Raw genomic sequence first — 21,545 nt, 5'->3', positions numbered from 1 at the left:
TCATTTCACGTAAGCATGCTTAGATCTCAACCCAGATGGTTTTCCTCCCTACTTTTCATGATCTTACACGCTTCAGTATGTGCTGATCACAGATTTTGATCCCGACTCCAATTTGGCATTTTAGAAAATGGCCTATCTCAAGTGCAAAGTGCTTTGGAAGCTGCCCAATTCAGCTGGGGAGTCAAAGTCCACACTGGAATAGAGAAGCTGTGTTCATCTCCCTTCCACCCACAGTTCAAAGGAAACCTGCAAGTCACAGCCAGAGTCAATTTGTCCAGCTTTCCCCAGACGTATGGCAACCCTAGCTGCATGGAAAATCTCTGTCCCAAGTAATAAAACTACAGTATTTGGCTGCCAATTCAAGGGACAGTTGTTTGTTTTCAATCATACAGCACAATCCTATACATGTTGACTTAAATGGGAATCCCAATGAGTTTGGTGGGCTGTACTCCCAGGCAAGTGAATATAGGTCATCTAATCAGCCATATAGTTCAGAGAAATGCATGCAAACCTATTATGTACTGAGTTGAATAGGATCCAAAATGCAGCAGTCTGATTGGTCCTAGAACAATAGGATTCAGAATGCAGTAGTCTGATTGGTCCACAGGAGCCACCCAATCCAGCTCCAGGTGGAAGTGAATCCGCAACCTGACTGGCCTACAGCAGAATCCTGGAATTAGCCAATCAATCTGGCCACATGACCCAGAAGCTGTACGCTGGCTCCCTCGGCCAAAAAAGCGAGATGAACACCGCAACCCTAGAGTCGGTCACGACTGGACCTAATGGTCAGGGGTCCCTTTACCTTTACCTATCTCCTTATGGGAGAAAGCCCCCTATTTCTTCTCTTGGCCTCGAGCCAAGGGTGCATATTAGTAGTGCTGTTGTTAAGATGGCATCAATAAAGACAAGAGAGACAAGATGGCCGCCAGCCTGTGGTTCTGGTTCTTTCTACTTCAGGAGAGGCCACGCCCATCTCAAGTTGCACATAGGAAGTTTCGTCTCAGTCCTGGAAAGCAGGAAGTTCTGGCTGGAGGACTGAGGGAACCTTCATGTCTACTCTACCCAGGCTGTGTTTGACTGCACCTGATTCTTACATCCCACAGCCCCATCAATGAGTGCTGCCAAATGAGAAACATTGCCCATGTGCCAGCTTCTGATGGGCACCTCCAAGATCCCTGATCTCCTTTCTTAGGGTTCTTTATATCTGAAGGGCTTGAACTGGTCAGTCCCTTGAATAGAACGGGGAAGCCTAGCCCATGTGGCTGATGGTCAGAGATGTTGAGAGCTGATGTACACAATGGCGTAGTGTGGGGGGTGTAGGGGGGGCCGGCCGCACCGGCCGCAACATCTGGGGGTTAGGGTTAGGGGGCGCAAATCCACGGGTTAGGGGGTGCAAATTACTTGCCTTGCCCTGGGTGCTGACAACCCATGCTACGCCACTGGATGTACAGAGAGGCACAGGTTCCCCAGCCCCCCAAAACAGAGGACTATTCTCAGCAATGGGTACATGACCACCACTCACCTCTCTGCAAAAAGGGCCTGAGGACGAGTGTTACACTTGTGATGCAAAACTTTCACGTCTCCCATGCCTTTAAAAGTTTTAATCGGTAGATTTGCCTTCGAAGTAGAACATTGTAAAGAAAAGTGCTTTCTTTCTCTCCCACATTTATTTGTTTTCCAAAGTTGCCATGGGCACTTAAAAAGGAACTAATCTGTTTAAAACAACAGTATTATACCAGGGTAAGCAGTCACAGAGCCACTCCTTGGGCTTGTTTTTCACCCTCCAGCCAAATAGATGATACAGTATGAGAACTGGAATATTCACAAAGCGAATGATTACTGCTCTGATCATTTCAGAGAAGTACTATATTAATCCCTGTAATGGAATATACTTTCTTTAGACTACTAAACTAGAGAATCCCACTTCTCAGCCTTGTTAATCTGTCAGCCTTGTGTCATCAAACAAGACTGGGCCTGCATTTAACCTGTGTTTATCCTTTCCCCCACTTACCCGGAGCATTAGGAGGTTCCAATTTATGCTGCTTCTTTATCTTGGTAGCTCCCCAGGGTTTACTGTTTAAAGGGGTGAAAGAATTCTGTGAATTCTAACCAGCATTTAGAAGGATGCCGAAATTCAATCTCAGTTTGAAAACTCTATGCTGGAATTACCTCAGCCAGAGTTGGCAACCTTACACATGACCTACAATAATACTGTCGGCTTGGAATGTCTGAGTATGTTGCACACTTTATAAATACAAGAAATAAAAGTATTGATGCGTGATTTCTGTGCCTATGGCCCTCCAGAAGTTGTCAGACTCCAACGCCCTTCATCTCTGTTCATTGGCCATGCTGGATGGGGGTTGACAGTATTTGGAGTCTGACAACATGTGGAAGGCCACAGGCTTCCCACCCCGATTTAGAGCCATAAATCTTCCTATTGGGAGTTTGGAACATGGCTTAATAGGACCACGTGAGCTAACTCCACCTGCAGCACTGACATGTTCCGTGGACACGCTCCCCGCCTTGTGTGCATTCAGTATAATGCATGGAATACGCCAGCTTACATTATTAAATATGTGGCCTTCAACAGCTGAAAATTCGCTATGATGTAATGGAAAACTGTAGCTGCTGAAGTTCTGTCTGTTATGCAAAGTGGGAAAATGACTGGGTGCTCTGCCAGACTTCAGTGGCTGACCCTATCTATAGTTCTAGTTACAGGTAGGTAGCCGTGTTGGTCTGCTGTAGTCGAAACAAAATAAAAAAATTCCTTCCAGTAGCACCTTAGAGACCAACTATGTTTGTTATTGGTATGAGTATTTGTGTGCATGCACACTGTGTATCTGAAAAAGTGTGCATGCACACAAAAGCTCATACTAATAACAAACTTAGTTGGTCTCTAAGGTGCTACTGGAAGGATTTTTTAAAATTTTGTTTTGACCCTATCCAGTTAGTTCGTTGTCTTTTTCAAAAAAAATGTTGCAAAACTCACTGCATGAATTAATTATCAACTTTTCTGGCCTTGGAGATACAATGAGTACAACTCAGCAGTTTAATAGCTGGTTTAAAATTAAGCTGTTGAACAAATGCAGAATGGACTGTCTTACTGCTGTTTATCGATTCTGGAGATAAATCTGAGAGCACTTACACACACACACACGAGAGAGAGAGAGAGAGAGAGAGAGAGAGAGAGAGAGAGAGAAACAGGCAAAGCTTATGTCTGGTGAGCACTATATATAGCTCTGTGTGTCATTGTGCCACTGTAAATTGTCACGCCGACATAGTGAACATGGGGGGTGAATAGCATTTCCATGACTGAGCCTCCTCAGGCAGCCTTCCTATACTTATCAGGAGCAAGTCCCATTGAACCCAATGGGCTTCTGACCGAGCAGAGTGAATAAATGTTCCGCCATTTTGTGTTTGGATGCTACAAAACGGTTGCATTTGGTTTCAGAGGCCTGCTCTGCACAGTCTGGGCAAAGGTTCACGGAATGTTAAAGGGACACAGGGGGACATTTTGCAGTGGGGCACCAAATGATCAGCCTAGCAACCTGGCACTTATGTAACCAAGTGTCTGACTGGGTGAAAGGTTGGGATGGGGGGGGGGAGAGAATGAAAATAGTGTGTCTAAGTCAAGCAAGAAAACAGGGTGGTTAATTCAAGTTAAAGAAACACAAGAGGGAAAGGAATTGTACAATTCATTTCAGATCATAATCTGAGTGCAGTGGTACCTCGGGTTAAGTACTTAATTCATTCCAGAGCTCCGTTCTTAACCTGAAACTGTTCTTAACCTGAAGCACCACTTTAGCTAATGGGGCCTCCTGCTGCCACAGCGCCGCCAGAGCACGATTTCTGTTCTCAGCCTGAAGCAAAGTTCTTAACCCGAGGTACTATGCCCCCCATATGCCGTTCATGCAGGAAGCATCTTTCGGCAGGTGGCAGTGGGTTTCCATCAAGACTCAGCAGAGAGAATTCTCTTCCAGTGTGCCATGGACCTGATCCCTCCACATGGTATTATTTTTTAAAAAAATTAAACAAAATATGTGAAAAGCATACATGGTACTTAGGGCAAACTCTATGCCAGACTTGGGAATCGCAAGTGAGTAGAGTGCTTGTGTTCAGTTCCTGTTTTGGGGGTTTGAATAGGCATCTGGCTGATTACTGTGACAACGGGATGATGAACTGGTGAGGACTATGGCCTGATTCTGAACTCTTCCAATGTTCACCTAAAAACTCCCAAGTGGTGACAATACAACATTTGAAGGACACAGAACATAAGTCACACCAAGTAGTAACGTGGGTGGCGCTGTGGTCTAAACCACTGAGCCTCTTGGGCTTGCCGATTGGAAGGTCAGTGGTTCGAATCCATACGACGGGGTGAGCTGTTGCTCTGTCCCAGCTCCTGCCAACCTAGCAGTTCAAAAGCACACCAGTGCAAGTAGATAAATAGGTACTGCTGTGGCACGAAGGTAAACAGTTTTTCTGTGCGCTCTGGTTTCCGCCAGTGCCCCATTGCACCAGAAGTGGTTTAGTCATGCTGGTCACATGACCCAGAAGGCTGTCTGTGGACAAATGTCAGCTTCCTCGTCCTGAAAGTGAGATGAGCGTCGCAACCCCATCATTGCCTTTGACTGGACTTAACCTTTTTACCTTTACCTAGTAGTAAAATCACAAAAGCTCTCTTCTGGTTACTTATACTTCATCATCCTAAGAATTCAAGAAGTTTTTCAATGTCAGCAATTAAGACAAGGGAACGTGCCTTCAATATATTAAACTTCTTTATTTCAGTTTTGGCAGTTTCCATATTCTGGATTTCTGGACGGAAACAAAGCTTCCCTGTGTTTCGGCAGTAAAAAATGTTTTTAGTTCTATATGCATCAGATATGTCTATTAATCAGGGAGCTTCAGTACAACATAAGAAGATCCGTATAATGAAAATTGTTATGTATGCATGTTTGCAGTGCTCTATTTCGTGTTTTGTAAATCTCCATGTCTGCAAAATTGTCATTCAGGGCTGCAGATGAATTTCAAAGCATATGCCACAGAGCAGGAGTCTGAGTTTCAATGGTCTTGTGATTCCCATTATTTCTGATGGTGTACTTCTTACTGTTAAGAGTAAGGCATCACTGAAATCTCACTGCTCCACAAGAAATAAAAAAAATAACTAGGATCGTCATTAAAGGACAAGTTAATCACTTGTCTAAACAAGAACATAGATGTCAACAAAAATTACGAACAATCGTATACATTTCTAATCAGAAATAAATGCCATTGAGGTCAATAGCTCCCAGGGGTATAGGACCACAGCCCTAGAAAATGCTACTTAGAGAAAACACTAATGCAACTTAAAGAATGTAGCCCCAAATCCATAAAAAAGTAACGCCGCCTTTTGTGCAGTATTCATTAACCCCAAAAGTGCTTGATCTTCCTACATATACATTGAAAAATACAAAGGAATTGTTGCTTGTTCATGTAAAATTATACAAATGCTGTTTCTTGCTGCTTTGGTCTCTCATACCAGGTGAAGAACAAGCTTCAAGATCATCAGAAGGCTATGTTTAAAAGAGAGAGAGAGTGAAATTAGCAAGCATGCTGCCAGTTGAGACGTGAAAGATACATTTCCATATCTAGGACTATGTATACTCTAATCTTTTTTAAAAAAACAAAACCCTACACCAAGGTAACCCAAAGTCCCTGCTCAGAAAAGCTGAATTCTGTGAACTGCACAAAGTATGCAAATGTTATTCATTTGGTTATTTAGTTAGTGCATTTAGTTATTCTTCAAATCATAGAGATAAGCAAAAAAAGGGGGGGCTGGCCAATACTGCCCCCTACCCCTCTCCCCAGTTTTACAAGGCACTGATGATGTTCTGTCTCTTTCTCTCTGTCTCTTAAATTTTCTGTTTTACAATTTAGAATGCTCATTTAAGCAACCTTAAAATATCAAAGACTTCCGTTCTTCTCTTTCCATGGTTCATTTTGCCTATCATAAATCCCTGCATATTTTACATAAACTAAACCATTCAGTATTCCATTAAAGTATTACATCCTTCAAAACCTATTTACACTGTTGAATTTATCTTAATGCTGCCCACGTTTTCGAGCGCACACAATTTCCCCCAAATATTCAATAAACATTTCCCAATCTTCTTGAAACATTTGTTCTTCTTGTTCTCTTATTCTATATGTTAGGTCCGCAAGCTGCGGACCTAAGTTTAAGTTGCCATTCCTCTTTATTTGGGAACTCACTCGTTTTCACGGGTAGCAGCAGTGGCATACATAAATAACCTTTTTTGACACCTGGGAATTTCTGTCTGGATTATCCCCAACAAAAAGGATTCTGGTGTGGGTTTTTTTGGAAAAGTACTTTTAACCTTCCCCCCCCCCAATTCATTATGAATTATTTCCCAATACCAGTGGCGTAGCGTGGGGGGTGCGGGGGGTGCAGGCCGCACCGGGCGCAACATCGCAGCTCTCTGCCCCTGCTGAAATCCACGGGTTAGGGGGCGCAAATTACTTGCCTTGCCCCGGGTGCTGACAACCCACGCTACGCCACTGCCCAATACTCTTTGACCACATATGAAATAACATTCTTTCAATCTACTGATGATGTACTCTCAATCCTAGCTTCCTCCTCTTAAAAAACAAGAAACTTGCTTGTTTGTTTTAAGGTCAGGAAACTATATCTCCAATATAAAATCTATACTGGAAACGATATCTCCAATATAAGATCATGTACCTCAGTGTAGCTGCAAAATCACAGAACACACAGAATTTCGTGAAATGCTGTGGTTTGCAACCAGCAACAGGCAAACTTTCCCCAATATCCTGCTGCTCCCTGAAGCCAGCTCCGAAGGGAACAGTGTGGAAGGAAAAGTGCTTGTGGAGGAAAAGTTGGGATCAACCCAAATCCCCTCCTGTTCTTCTGGCAAGAGTTTCTGCCATGACCTCACAGATGGACCCTTTCTGCTTGTGTAAGGGACAGTCTGGATGCAACTGCCACGACTTTTGTCACCTAAAAACTAGTTCTATAATCAAGAGACAGATTCGCAACCAGCAGCTCTCTGACCATAGTTTAAAGTTGTGTGCAATACAATCCTATGCTTACTTACTCTGGAGTAAGTCCCCCAGTGTTCAATGATGCTTGCTCTCTCAGGTATGTGCTGACTGGACTGCAGCTGAGTAAAAAAGGGGACTCTCTCTCCCTTTATTTACCTACCTGAGGCCTGCTATGATTCCAGCTGGCATTAGCTTCTTGGTCCTCTTAAACCTCACTCCCATTACAACAGTCAGGAGGAAAGCTGTGACTGCAAACATACATACAAGCATTAGGTTATTATTAATTCTATGGGTTTTTAAATGCTGCCTTTCAGCCATGTTTCCAGGGTAGTTCACAACAACAAAACGTAACAACAACAGGGCGTGCTCAGTGACCAAGGATGATGGAAGTTGTGGTCCCAAAGATCTTGAGGGTACCAGACTGCTCTATCCTTATGATGCACAGCTCTGCAAGGCTCAGGTGAGTGCTATGCAGGGTGGATAAAAATCAAAGTTTTTCTTAATTAAAAAAATCAGATTTTTTTATTTAAATTGGATTTTTAAAAATTTTAATTGGAAATTTAAAATTTAAATTGGATTTTTAAAATAAAATGCTTTCGGAGGAAAAATCTTTCTAAAGATAGTTTTCTATTTAAGTTACATTATAGTCCAAAGGCTATCCATCAGGAAATAAGGATTTGTGTGCTAAAACTCAGTCTGAGGTTTGTTTGTTTTTTCAAAAAATGTTTAACCACATCAGTTAACAAACAAGGATAAATATGCTATAATATGAGTGTTTCAGTTAAATAAATTGTTTAAATTGTTATTAAGGAAATGATTGTATTTCTCCTTCCAATAAAGTACAGCAGAAAAGTTGTCCAAATACAAACAGTTAACTTATCAAACCTCACAATAACTTCATAATTATCTGTCTATGTATAACCAAATCAGTAATTTTTGATATAGCTGTAAAAACTACTCTGAAAATTAATTATTCAAAAAATGAAACCTTCATCTGGTTGTAAATATTAAGATTATACCGGCAAGAATAAGCCTTTCTGTAAAAAAATAAAATGATTTAAATCTTACTGACTAGTGATTTAAATCGTGATTTAAACTGATTTGATTTAAATCAAATCCACCCTGGTGCTATGTAAATAGATTATAGCTCTGCACATGGAAGAGCTGCGCCATCGATTAGTGTGCCAAATGTGAAACATTTCCTAACATTAAAGAGAACAGGGGAGCTGCTTTCACCTCAGCCTGTTGCATTTCCTCACTGGAAGTCCAAATGCCCCCTGGAGCCAAATGAAGCAGTTAAAACTGGAGGTGACTGCCTATTTTGAGTCAATACCTGCAGCTGTTACAAAGGTACTTCCCATTTTACGGCTATCTGTTTTCAGTTTATGATCATTTGTTTTAGGATGATTACATTCAAAGCAAAATTTCAATTTCCTGTTAAACTTGCCGTGCAATGCCTTTTCCAGAAAGCAGGATACTTACACAACGATATCTTTATATCTCTGGGGTCGTGAGTTACCCAATATGCGCCATAAGCAGCCATCAAGCCGAAGAAGAGGCCAGCCACCAAGGAGATTTTACTGCCTGTAACAATGATATCACAATAGATCAAGCTTAGAGGGGGAAAAGGAAATATGCAGAAAACTGAAAAAGAAACGGAAATGCTTCTACAATGTCTTGTTGAAATATGACGGTCACTTTTTGGTAAACTTAAAATACATTTACAGTTGTACCTCTGGATATGAACAGGATCCGTTCTGGAGCCCCGTTTGCATCCTGAAGCGAATGCAACCCGCGTCTGCGCGGATCACGATTCGCTGCTTCCACGCATGTGCGAGATGTCATTTTGAGCGTCTGCGCATGTGTGAGCGGCGAAACCTGGAAGTAACAGGTTTCGTTACTTCTGGGTCGCCGCAGAGCGCAACCCGAAAACGCTCAACACGAAGCTATTTCAACCCGAGGTATGACTGTATTTAAAATGTATATTGCATGTTAAGATTTCCCTCCACTCCTTTCTACAACTGTTCCAAGATTTAAGATCAACCAATCAATCAAATAATCTGACCAGACCAGATTTAAGATTTTATACTGATCTGGTTGAAATCTGAAAGGCTTTATGGATTTCAGTCTTGAAACCAGTTTTGTGCAAAAGTGCTATGTATGTATGTGTGAGAGAAAATAAATATACAAGATAAATTCAAAGACATCTTAAAAAAATACTTTAAAAGAAGGAGCACTTTTGGTAGGAGAGAATGCTCACGTATTAATTTAGTTTCTTTTTATAGTGAAGTGAAAAGCAAGCTGTCTGGCTGAGGTTCAGCAGAACCTCAAAATCTGGTGGGGTGCCCACCAAGTTGGATTCCATAAGTATCTTAACTAACTAGATTTTTGGCCTTACCTGAAGACTAAATCAGAATTATTAAATGACTAGGCTCGTCTCACATCAAACACTCTGGTAAAGTATAGACAGAAAATGAGCTTTTGTATCATGATGGCACTGAGGGGAGTAACCCCCTCTCCTCCAGCCCTACATATTTATTTATTTATTTAGTCATTTAATAAATAACAACAACAACAATTCATTATTTATACCCCGCCCATCTGATTGGGTTTCTCCAGCCACTCTGGGCAGCTCCCAACAGAATATTAAAAAGATGATAAAACATCAAACATTAAAACCTTCCCTAAACGGGAAACTGAAGTGTTTCACATGATTCTTTCTACACCACTGGAATGTGATCCAAGGAGAAGTGGGAAAGAAGACTCCATTTGTGTGTGTGTGTATTCTACAATTCCAGTGCTTACCTTTGCGAATATATCCTGCAGCACCTCCGAGAGCCACAACCGCAGCATAACCAAAGCCAATCCAGTCCACACTCATGATGAAAAATCTATAGGGCAGAAAACCAAGTTACCAGTGAGAATATAGAATAACTCAGGGAAAGAGGGGGAAAGAGAGTTATGATCCAGTGTTCTTGTGAACACCCAACAATTAAAGAAAAACACATTCCTGGACATGGCGGTCAGCTCTGTCCACCCAGCAAACCAATATGCACCCATGGTTAGGTCTGCAAACTGGAGGATTAGAAGAAATCCTGTCTTTCATTCAAGCTGTCTTAAGAAACCAGTCTCCATATTACAAATACCAGAGACAAAGTGAGTTTTTGAGCTCTACAGCTAGACTGGTTGGCTGGGAGTGGCCGAGACCATATAACACTGGTCCTGAAAGACCTACATTGGCTCCCAATACATTTCTGAGCACAATTCAAAGTGTTGGTGCTGACCTTTAAAGCCCTAAATGGCCTCAGCTCAGTATACCTGAAGGAGCGTCTCCACCCCCATTGTTCAGCTGAGGTCCAGCTCAGAGGACCTTCTGGCAGTTCCCTCCCTGTGAGAAGTGAGATTGCAGAGAACCAGGTAGAGGGCCTTCTCGGTAGTGGCACCCGCCCTGTGGAACCCCCTCCCATCAGATGTCAAGGAAATAAACAATTATCTGAAGGCATCTGAAGGCAGCCCTGTTTAGGGAAGTTTTTAATGTTTGATGTTTTATCATGTTTTTAATATTCTGTTGAGAGCTACCTGGAAACCCAGCCAGATGGGCGGGGTATGTATGTATGTATGTATGTATGAATAAATAAAAACAGTATGGTGCAGTCTGCCCTGTCCTGCCACTGTACTCAAAACTGCTCACCACATGGTAACAGCAGCCTCCACATGGCAGGTGTTAAGGGGCAAACTAGCTCTTAGTGGAGACGGATTGGGGGGGGGCAGGACTGGTTTGCCAGCACTGGGGGGTGCTGAGGTGAGAGGGCGCCACTGGGAACACTGCAACAATGGCAAACAACAGAAGGTGAGGGCCAAGAGAGGGCAACGAATTTTGGCATCGCACAGGACGCCGCTGAAATATGAAAGCCCAAATTCCACCACTGCTCTTAGCTAATTCTAAAGCAGCTTGGCCCTTTATCCCAAACTGCTCTCCAAAGCATAATAAACCTAAACCACTTGCCCCACAAATCATGGAGAATTTGCAGTTTTTCCAGGCTGCACACTGGCCACCCAACATTCTTCAAAAGTCTAACCTGGAGGTCCTGGAGGTCAAGCTCCTACCTAGCAATTTAACTGCTGAAACTTTTTTACTTTGCTTCCCAGGGCCAAATTGTTTCTGTTATTTACTTTTTCAGTTTGCCCTTGGATGCAAGCTTCCCTCCCAAAATGACCAGAACGGGGAGCCCTGTTGCAGAATCCGATTGTAAGACTACAGTTCCCATCAGCCCTAGAGCTAGCGGGACCAGTGGCCAGGGACCATGAGAATTATAGTCATAGAATAATGGAATTGTAGGGCTGGAGGGGACCCCGAGAGTCATTTGATCCTAGCCTCTGCAGTGAAGGAACGTCAACTGTTGTGTACTGAGTTGAATAGGATCCAGAATGCAGCAGTCTGATTGGTCCTAGAACAATAGGATTCAGAATGCAGCAGTCTGATTGGCCCTAGAACGATAGGATCCAGAATGCAGCAGTCTGAATGGTCCGCAGGAGCCACCCAATCCAACTCTGGGTGGAAGTGAATCCGCGACCTGATTGGCCTACAGGAGAATCCCAGAATTAGCCAATCAGGTGGGGCCCATTGTGTAAATAATGTATATAAAGCAGGCATTTCGGGGGAACTTCCGAGCTGAGCTGAATAAAGAGCATGAAATCCACACTCGGCTCTGAGTATATTTCATCAACTAAAGCATCCATGACTGATGGCCATCCAGCATGGGCGTAGCCAGGATCTATCACGTTGGGGTGTGTGTGGCAGAACCGAGCTATCTGCGATGCGATTTGTCAGTTAGTTAATATAGTCAGTTAGTTAATTAATATAGTCAGTTAGTTAATAGGGATGCGGGTGGCGCTGTGGGTTAAACCACAGAGCCTAGGGCTTTCCAATCAAAAGGTTGGCGGTTCGAATCCCCGCAATGGGGTGAGCTCCCGTTGCTCAGTCCTTGCTCCTGCCCACCTAGCAGTTTGAAAGCACGTCAAAGTGCAAGTAGATACATAGGTACCGCTCCAGCGTGCAGGTAAACGGCGTTTCTGTTTCCGTGTGCTGCTCTGGTTCTCCAGAAGCGGCTTAGTCATGCTAGCCACATGAACCGGAAGCTGTATGCCGGCTCCCTCAGCCAATAAAGCGAGATGAGCGCCACAACCCCAGAGTCGGCCACAACTGGACCTAATGGTCAGGGACCTCTTTACCTTTACTAATATTTTTTATTTATTTAGGGGGTGGAGCAGCTTCTCTCCCCCCCCCCCATGCCGTCCAACCTCTGCTCAAAAATCTCCTCTGGATGGAGAACCCACCACGTTTGGAGGGAGCCTGTTCCATCTGCGGACCCAAGGCTGAGAAAGGCTGCTCTGGACTCAGGATGGCTTTGCGTAGCAGCAGCAGCAGGAAGATAAGCCGCACATGTGACATCTCTTGCAAAACGCGACCTCCGCCGATCTTCTGAGCGCGTGCAAAAGTTTCAGTTTGGAAAACACAGGCGGCGCGCCTGCCATGTTTGACCACCAGGTGCTCCAGAGGCGTTATCTGTGCACGCCGGGTCTCTCTCTCTCTCCCAACCCCCCAGCCCAGGTTTTCACCCCCAAATCCTGCAAGTTTCCGTTTGCCCTTTCCGCCTATCCCCGGTGGCGGGGGCGAGGCATCTCCCTTTTGCGCTGCAAGAATGACACCCGGAGCAGCAACAGGGAGGCACCCGGGGAGCCCTCGCCGGAGCAGGAGGAAGTGACGGCTCTGCAAGGCCGTCGGCCTTGGCCGGGCTTGTCAATCGCGGCCCGGAGGGCTGCCCTAGGCCAGGCGAGGCTATTGTACCGGAGAAGGGGAAGGAGGGAGCTCCAGCCCGGGCTGGCGCGCTCTGCTGTCAGTCCGGTGCACGGTGCGGGGCATGCAAAGGCGGCGGCTGCTGCTGCTGCTGCTGCTGCCGCCACCTGGCCCTCTCCCTCCCAGGCCCCCATCTCCCTGGGGGGCGCATAGCAAGCCTCTGCCCCGCGCGGCCTCCTTTCACCCGCTGCCCACCTCCTTTCTCCCGCTGCCCACCTACCTGGCTTCGCAGTGCGGGCAGCGCCTCCCTCGCCTTCGGGATCCGCCTCCGCCTCCATCCGCATCTTTGCGCTCTCTTGCGCGCCTCCTACTGGCTCAGAGGGCGAGGGAGGCTTCGTGGGTGGGTGTGCCTTCGCGGGCCTCTTTGCAAGGCAGCGACGGCCCTCGGAGGGGCGGGTTTGCGATGGGGTGTGGGGTAGGGTGGGCGTAATTCCGAGACCTTTCCTAGTACGTCCTCTTTATTTTCTTGCCCGGCTTTTTTGCTCCTTTGACCGAGGCCGGAGCGTTTCAAGACGAGGCAACAGTGCCACCGCGCGGGTGAAAGTAGAAAGCGAAAGTGCGAAGTCTAAAAGGAGGTGGTTCTAAAGAAGGCAGTTTAAAGAAGTCAGTGTAAATGGGAGTCACAGGTTGAGATCTGGTGAGACTCTTAATGCATATCCTCCAACATTTCTCCCATGAAAATAGGGACGTCCTAAGGAAAAGTGGAGGGGCGCGGGTGGCGCTGTGGGTTAAACCACAGAGCCTAGGACTTGCCAATCAAAAGGTTGGCGGTTTGAATCCCCGCCACGGGGTGAGCTCCCGTTGCTCAGTCCCTGCTCCTGCCCACCTAGCAGTTCGAAAGCACATCAAAAGTGCAAGTAGATAATTAGGTACCACTCTGGCGGGAAGGTAAACGGCGTTTCCGTGCGCTGCTCTGGTTCGCCAGAAGCGGCTTAGTCATCCTGGCCACATGACCGGAAGCTGTATGCCGGCTCCCATGGCCAATAAAACGAGATGAGCGCCGCAACCCCAGAGTCGGCCACGACTGGACCTAATGGCATCCCTTTACCTTTACCTAAGGAAAAGTGGGACATCTGGGTTCAAATCAGAAATCGGGGTGGCTTCTGTAAATCCGGGACGGTCCCTGCCAAATAGGGGCAAATACCGCCTGTGCCTTGCTGAACAAGTTCAGTACAGTGGTACCTCAGGTTACAGACGCTTCAGGTTACAGACTCTGCTAACCCAGAAATAGTACCTCGGGTTAAGAACTTGGCTTCAGGATGAGAACAGAAATCATGCTGTGGCGGCGCAGCGGCAGCAGGAGGCCCCATTAGCTAAAGTGGTGCTTCAGGTTAAAAGCAGTTTCAGGTTAAGAATAGACCTCCGGAACGAATTAAGTTCTTAACCCAAAGTACCACTGTATATCAATCCCACGGCACGTCTCCATATCTGGTCAGTGGTGAGGAGGACTGTTGCCAAGCCTAGGCTAAGCCAGTGTGGTATAATGGTTAGAGTGCTGGGCTAGGACCTGGAAGACCAGGGTTCAAATCCCCACTCGGCCACGAAGCACACTGGGGGACCTTGGGCCAAACACTGTCTCCCAGCTTTACCTATCTCACAGGGTTGTTGTGAGGACAGCATGGGGAGAGAGAGAGCCAGGTATGCTGCCTTGATTGGAGAAAAAGTGGTGGGATATAAAAAATAGATAATGTTCCACCTATGAAAAAGGACCTGTAGATTCTATGCAGTCTAACACTCTGTTAAAATCTGTGTGTGTGTGTGTGTGTGTGTGTGTGTGTGTGTGTGTGTGTTATGGATATGCTCATGAAACGGCCAAAATAGATTCCCAAATATAATTTCCATCTCAGCCTTCTCTGATAAATCAGCTGATTAATGCTGATGAATAAACACATGCATCATCAAGCTGCATACCAATTAAAGCTTGCACCCCTATTATTATTATTTTCCCTTGGAGTCTGGACCATAAAGCATATGGTATATTTGCAGGCCTTGGATGCAAATGCTTTAAAATAACTAGAACAGTCAATTAATCTTTCTTCCAAAGAAAAACATTGTGGTTTTTTTCTTCTCTTTGTTTATGCTCGGCAGTCCATTTTTAAATTATATTCCCCATTTCTTTGTATTCCCACCACCACAAATAACTCTAAAAGGATTAGAGAATAATTGTATAATAATTGTATAATAAAATTATACAAGTTGATGGAGGGAGAAAGTGGATGCAGCGAAGTTTTCTTCCCTCTCTCACAATAAGGAAGCTGGTATCATCAAATAAAGCTGACTGATGGGATATTCGGGACTGGCAAAAGGAGATGATTCTTCGCACAATACATCATTAAGCCGAGGAATACACTATCACAATGGCCCCAAGCTTAGATGTGGCTAGACACATTCGTGGAGACTACTAGTTATGAGGGCTATACGCTGCTTCTCGGCCATCTTCTTTGGCGATCACTCATAGCCGAGTAAGATTGGCTTCCATGGATATGGTCTTAACAGTCTGTCCGCAAGAGACCGTAGAGTAGGGCTACCAGACGTCCCCGGTTTCCAGGAACAGTCTCCGGATTTGCAAATCTGTCCCCAGGAAATGTGGCCGCGGCAGCCTCAGCATTCTGGAGCCAGCCTGGTAGCTGGCTTCAGGAGTGGCTCACTGCCGTGGCACCCGCCATTTTCCCTGCGGCACAGCAGCTGGCAGCGAGCAGCTCCTGTAGCCAGCCAGAGCCAACTGCACTACCAGGCTGGCCCTGGGAGACGGCACACCGCCTGCCCATGACTCCCAAGCCCCCCCTGATCTGTCAAAACGAAGGGGGAAGGAGATCAGGGAAGGCTTGGGAGTCATGGGCGGGCGGTGTGCCGTCTCCCAGTTTTTTAAAAAAACTGTGCATTTATGTTTCACATGGCGCAAAAGGGCTTTGCACCTTTATACAATATGCATGTATGCTTGGGCTCAGGGTCTTTTGCCTCACCATCCCCACTCCTGACTCCCTGTTGCTACTCAGCTTCCAAAAAAAAAAAAAAGGGTCCCCAGATTCACTGGAAAAAAACCTGGTAACCATACCGTAGAGGCCAATTCCTGATCTGCGCATCCTTCCGCAGTGGGGAAGTCTGGACAACTGTGTATGTGGCAAAGGGGTGGGAGGTTCGATGAGGAAAAGAAGGTTTTGAGAACATTCAGGCTGTTCTGTAACCGCAAGGATATTTCTTATGTTGAAAATGCATTGTACTATTAGATAAGGAAGTGTGTTCTTTCTTTTCCTATAAGCCTTTGCTTTTGCTTGTTTGAGAGAACAATAGGGTAAAGGTAAAGGACCCCTGGACAGTTAAGTCCAGTCAAATTCCAGGCTGAGGGAGCCGGCGTTTGTCCACAGACAGCTTGGGGGAAGCCACAGTGCACAGACACGCTGTTTACCTTCCCGCCACAGCCATACCTATTTATCTACTTGCACTTTGACGTGCTTTCAAGCTGCTAGGTTGGCAGGAGCTGGGACAGAGCAACGGGAGCTCATTCCGTTATGGGGATTCGAACCGCCGACCTTCTGATCAGCAAGCCCAAGAGGCTCAGTGGTTTAGTCCACAGCACCACCCGCATCCCATTTTGGAACAGTAGATTTCTCTGTATGCTTGTAATGAAGGAACTTCAGGTAGTTCTGAGGCAAACACAATGCTATGGGCTATTTCCCCACAACAATCCACAACTATTGCTCATGTAATGCTACCCATTTTGGTGGCATGCAAGAGCATTCGAACTGTGTTGTTGGAGCAAACCAGAGGTTCCTTTTGTCCTGTATCCTGAATTCAGTGGTTAGCCAGAAGCCCCTAAGAAACACAGAACTCCCTCTGGGTGGGCCAAGCATCACATCAGTTATTAGGAGCTATCTTGCCAACAACAGTAATTCTGGTAGCAAATGTTGACATAGTGGTAAATATTTCACTAGTGAACCTCCTGCAATTGGGGGCCAGAAGCAGAAGCCAGGCAAAAGTACAAAGAGTAGAGCCAACCCTTAAAAACCTCTTATTTATTTTTTTAATGAGCCATCTGAAGCCATTTGTACTCAGCTGAGAAAATATTTGTCAAGATCGGTCCCTGTTATTTGTTTTGTGTGCATATGACAAGTCCTTTGTTCTGAAATGTTTCAGCAGAGGCTGAGAATTTTAAGCGTTATTTAAATCCTACCTGGTATTTTTCTGTAATTATGCCTGAAAAAAAAAATATATATATATATATATATATATATATATATATATATATATATATATATGCAGGTTTTGGTGTCTTCGGGTGTCTTCCCGTGTAAGAGTCGGGGTGTCTGTGCGACGTTTCGACGAGGTCTCACTCGTCATCTTCAGGCTGGTGCTTTCGGCTTCTTGTATAACAAGAAGCCGAAAGCACCAGCCTGAAGATGACGAGTGAGACCTCGTCGAAACGTCGCACAGACACCCCGACTCTTACACGGGAAGACACCCGAAGACACCAAAACCTGCATTCCTGTACCCGTGAAAATCTACGAAAGCATATATATATATATATATATATATATATATTTACTGATGGAACAAAGTTAGCATTTCTTCTAAAAGTGTGTGTAAATACAATGTACTCCTAAAATGCCCCCCAAGTCTTGGGGATCATTTCTAAAAGTATTCAAATTGTTGTCTTTAACAAACAAACAAAGAAAGGAAGGAAAAAGTACCCAGATGTGTTTTAGTTATAAAAACTGCAAAAATATATAGAATTGCATACAGTGTTTGCCATACTCAAAGCAGACTTATTCAAATTAACAGACCTGTCTAACTTAGGTCCATTATTTTAACGTCCTACTATGAGATGAAATTAGTTGGGCACAATTCATAAGATGCCCAAGCAGTTCATAATTTATTGTTACAGGGAAATGCAAAATTAGAATCGAAAAAGAGAACAAACTAGGCACAACCAAAGGAGCCAACACAGTAATATAACAGCGATCATGAGAATACTGATAGTAATTTAAAGGATAAGAAATAAGGAAATGATTAACTAACTCATCCATTCAGTACTTCTGCAAGGCCATTTTACCTTCTAGGTCAATACTGTAGAGTGCTCCTGTTGTCTGGTTGAACATTTTCATGATTAAATGTCTTACTGAACCCATTTCACCTTATCTAGTATTAGAAGAATACTGTACTAGTATGGATGAATTCAGACTCCTTATTTCAAGATTTTAAAAAATGAGTGTGTGTAGATGCATTCAGCAAAGTCTACAATTGGCAGTAAACCCAACTGGGGCCAGTATAAAACCAGTGCCATGCATGGAAGTCTTGCTGGGAAAGAAAGCAAAACAATCTTTATCTGGGAGCTACATGTGTATGCTAAGGACAGAACTATCCCATGATGAAACATAATATGTTCTAGCCATAATTTCAGCCACAAAAGTTATAGTTAAGAATAGAGGTATAATTAGCATGTTGTGTTTGCCATGCCAAAGTTAATACTTTGTCAGTGTTTCCATTATAAGCACTAATTTGAGGCTCTGCAGATTTCTAACTTTGGTCCATTAATTTCAGTGAGTCTACTTTGAGTATAACATAGATGGAAATCCTCTTTCTCGTAATGTGGATCCATTGTTTTAGGTCTCACCCTCTGGAGAAGCAGCAAATGAATTTGGTCACCATTATTATTATTATTATTATTATTATTATTATTATTATTATTATTATTTCTTCTATACTGCCCTATACATGCAGGTCTCAGGGCAGAAAAATATCAGAATATAAAACCACAGAATACATAATCAAAATAAAAACAACCCAATAACCCCCCAACACATTTTAAAAGGGCATTACCTATATGACTGCCCTTTATAAATAATAAAAATATTATTAAAGTGAACATCATATTTGCCTCCTGTATTTCTGTGAGTTTCCAGTGCAGCGCAATATGGGTTACTAATAAAATACCTTGCATCTCCCTCTCTTCCCCACCCCCCAAAAAAGATTTCTTGAATATTTCTGAATTATCCTTGTAATCCAGGTCTTAGACTTTAGTTAAATGTTCTGGGCTAAGATCAGAAGATCAGAAAGAGACAAAGAATTTTTTAATAATAAGATAAAGGTAAATCTTTTTAATAATAAGATTTGTACTTAGGAGCGGCTTTTTGAAATGTGATGCCAGTCTTTTATCCATGAGACTAAACAAATCTTATTAACAGGGACACGAAGATGTGAAGGTGTTACTTTGGTCAAAGAAAGGAGGCACTGTTATTCCTTGGATTACATAAGACTGAACTTTAAGCAGAAAACAAATAATTTTACATCCCAGTGTTGTTGCAAACATCCTTTCAGAACAAAGAGATGCAGTCCAATCCACACATCAATCTTAGTGCGTCACGCATGTGTGAAGTCACGTGCGCAACACGCAATGCAGGTCCAGTGGCCGACTCCTCCAGAGCCCTCAGCCTTCTGTGTCACACACGCATTGTCACGCATGTGTGTGACGTGTGAGAGGTTACACACACACAAAATGTGCACCTCCTTGCCTACAACGGTGCTAGTCAGGTGTTTGTGTGGGAACGTTGAGGATAGTAGAAGAGGAAATATTGATTAAATAGTATCCTTCCTCACACATGCAAGTGAGCTAATAGCAGAGCCCATTCCCAGAAGCAAGTTGATGGGTTCACTGGAATCATATAAATTGAGCAATCCAGTCTGGCTTCAGATTGGATTGTTCCTGGTAAATTTCCCCTTTAGTAAGGTAAAGGGACCCCTGACCATTAGGTCCAGTTGTGGCCGACTCTGGGGTTGCGGCGCTCATCTCGCTTTATTGGCTGAGGGAGCTGGCATACAGCTTCCGGGTCATGTGGTCAGCATGACTAAGCCACTTCTGGCGAACCAGAGCAGTGCACAGAAACGCCGTTTACCTTCCTGCCGGAGCGGTACCTATTTATCTACTTGCACTTTGACGTGCTTTCGAACTGCTAGGTTGGCAGGAGCAGGGACCAAGCAATGGGAGCACACCCTGTCGCGGGGATTTGAACCGCCGACCTTCTGATCGGCAAGTCCTAGGCTCTGTGGTTTAACCCACAGCGCCACCCACGTCCCAAATTTCCCCTTTAGCGGTGGGGAGAAGCGATCTCCCCGCAGCCCCTTGCTTCAAAAGAGGTCCGGGGGCAGCGGGAAGCGCTTCCCGCTGTCCCCGGACCTGGGGCTGCGGGGAGAAGATCGCTTCTCCCCGCCGCCCCTTGCTTCAAAAGAGAAGACCCGCTGTCCCCGGGGCAAGCTTCGTTTTGCGAAGCAAGCCCATAGGGAAATTCGTCTTGCGAGGCAACTCGAAAACGAAAAAACCTTTCGTTTTGCGAGTTTTTCGTCTCGCGAGGCGTTCGTCTTGCGGGGTACCACTGTAATGATAAGGTTTACTTACATTCAGTTCACAGTATGATCCTGAAGACAGGCTTTAGATTTTAGTTACGGCTGCAGAGAAAGGTGTGAGTTCATCCTCTTGTGAGGAATGAGCCCATGTGCTGCTGGCTGAGGGCCAGGAACAGCAAAAAAAATCAAGATAGTCAAGAGAGTGAGAGAGTCAAGAGGAAGAGGAAGGTGGCTGTGTGAGTAGCCCCTTTATAGGGTCTGCCAGGGTTATGCCCATCTATCTAGTCACATGCAGGGGGAGGATGCTCCAGACCAGGTGTGACAGGAAGTCCTCCTGGCTGGAGCAACATTCCCTTGCGTGTCCACTCTGGGCAAACAGGAAATGTTGTATTTGACTGCTTGTGTCATGTCACATCGCATAGTTTAAGAGCAGCAAATGGAATTAGTCCCTGGCTAAGGGTGGAGCCCCCCCCCTTCATGGAACACTGCCCTGTCGTGGCGAAGGGGCTTGAATACCGTATTTTTCGCCCCATAAGACGCACCGGCCCATAAGACGCACCTAGATTTTTTGGGGGGAAATAAAGGGAAAAAAATTTATTTCCCCCCCAGGTGCACTGCGCTACACCAGGAGCTTGGGGCGTGCGGAGCTCAGTGCGCCCCAAGCTTCTGCGTGCCGGCAAGGTCTCCGCTAGCGTGGGAGAGCCGGGTGCCTCTCCCAGGGCTAGCGGACCCCTGCGCTAATCCAGAAGCTTGGGGCGAGCTGAGGTCAGCGTGCCCCAAGCTTCTGCGTGCCGGCAAGCAGTCCGCTAGCCTTGGGAGAGCCGCGGGGCTCTCCGAGGGCTAGCGGATCGCTGTGCTACACCAGGAGCTTGGGGCGTGCTGAGCTCAGCGCGCCCCAAGCTTCTAGGTGCGCGCAAGCAGTCCGCTGCCGCCCCAAGCCTCGCGCACCCGGTGGGACCTCCTGCCGGTGCGCGAGGCTTGCAGGCATTCGCCCCATAAGACGCACCCCGATTTCCCCTTCATTTTTGGAGGGGAAAAAGTGCGTCTTATGGGGCGAAAAATACGGTAACTTAGAGAAGCTATGAGCTATGCCATGCAGGGCCACCCAAGATGGACAGGTCATAGCTGAGAGTTTAGACTACAGTTGTACCTTGGGTTAAGTACTTAATTCATTCCGGAGGTCTGTTCTGAACCTGAAACTGTTCTTAACCTGAAGCACCACTTTAGCTAATGGGGCCTCCCGCTGCCGCCGCACCGCCGGACCACGATTTCTGTTCTCATCCTGAAGCAAAGT

General features: G+C 45.3%; 1 protein-coding gene and 1 long non-coding RNA gene across 3 annotated transcripts; one reads left to right on the top strand and one right to left on the bottom strand.

The window, feature by feature from the left end:
• The first annotated feature begins 1,186 nt into the window (after nt 1-1,186).
• LOC309528380 lies at nt 1,187-2,281 on the top strand. Its single transcript, XR_014217727.1, has 2 exons — nt 1,187-1,277; nt 1,456-2,281. It is a non-coding gene; the product is annotated as an uncharacterized lncRNA (long non-coding RNA).
• A 2,476-nt stretch (nt 2,282-4,757) lies between these two features.
• On the bottom strand, nt 4,758-13,306 carry TMEM14A (transmembrane protein 14A). 2 transcript variants are annotated; one of them, XM_082215711.1, is made up of 5 exons: nt 13,134-13,306; nt 9,862-9,947; nt 8,539-8,640; nt 7,217-7,304; nt 4,758-5,549 (listed from the first exon to the last, which is right to left on the bottom strand). In XM_082215711.1, the coding sequence occupies exons 2-5, from the start codon at nt 9,935-9,937 to the stop codon at nt 5,510-5,512; spliced, it is 306 nt and encodes a 101-aa protein (XP_082071837.1). In that variant the 5' UTR covers nt 9,938-9,947; nt 13,134-13,306; the 3' UTR covers nt 4,758-5,509. The 2 variants fall into 2 exon arrangements, with proteins under 2 accessions (XP_082071837.1, XP_082071838.1); XM_082215712.1 differs by lacking the exon at nt 13,134-13,306 and adding an exon at nt 12,394-12,606.
• Between the last annotated feature and the right edge of the window lie 8,239 nt (nt 13,307-21,545).

This window comes from Podarcis vaucheri (assembly GCF_965113315.1).
Source record: "Podarcis vaucheri genome assembly, chromosome: 3".
NCBI lineage: Eukaryota > Metazoa > Chordata > Lepidosauria > Squamata > Lacertidae > Podarcis > Podarcis vaucheri.
Note: the sequence above shows the minus strand (reverse complement) of the source record. Positions and strands in the feature narration are given on the sequence as shown.

Coding starts and splice junctions, on each gene's coding strand:
- TMEM14A (XM_082215711.1), bottom strand. CDS start 9,937: ATGAGTGTGGACTGGATTGGCTTTGGTTATGCTGCGGTTGTGGCTCTC. Junction 8,641..9,861: donor TGCAGGATATATTCGCAAAG/GTAAGCACTGGA, acceptor TCATTGTTACAG/GCAGTAAAATCTCCTTGGTG. Junction 5,550..7,216: donor GGAATCATAGCAGGCCTCAG/GTAGGTAAATAA, acceptor TTTTAAACATAG/CCTTCTGATGATCTTGAAGC.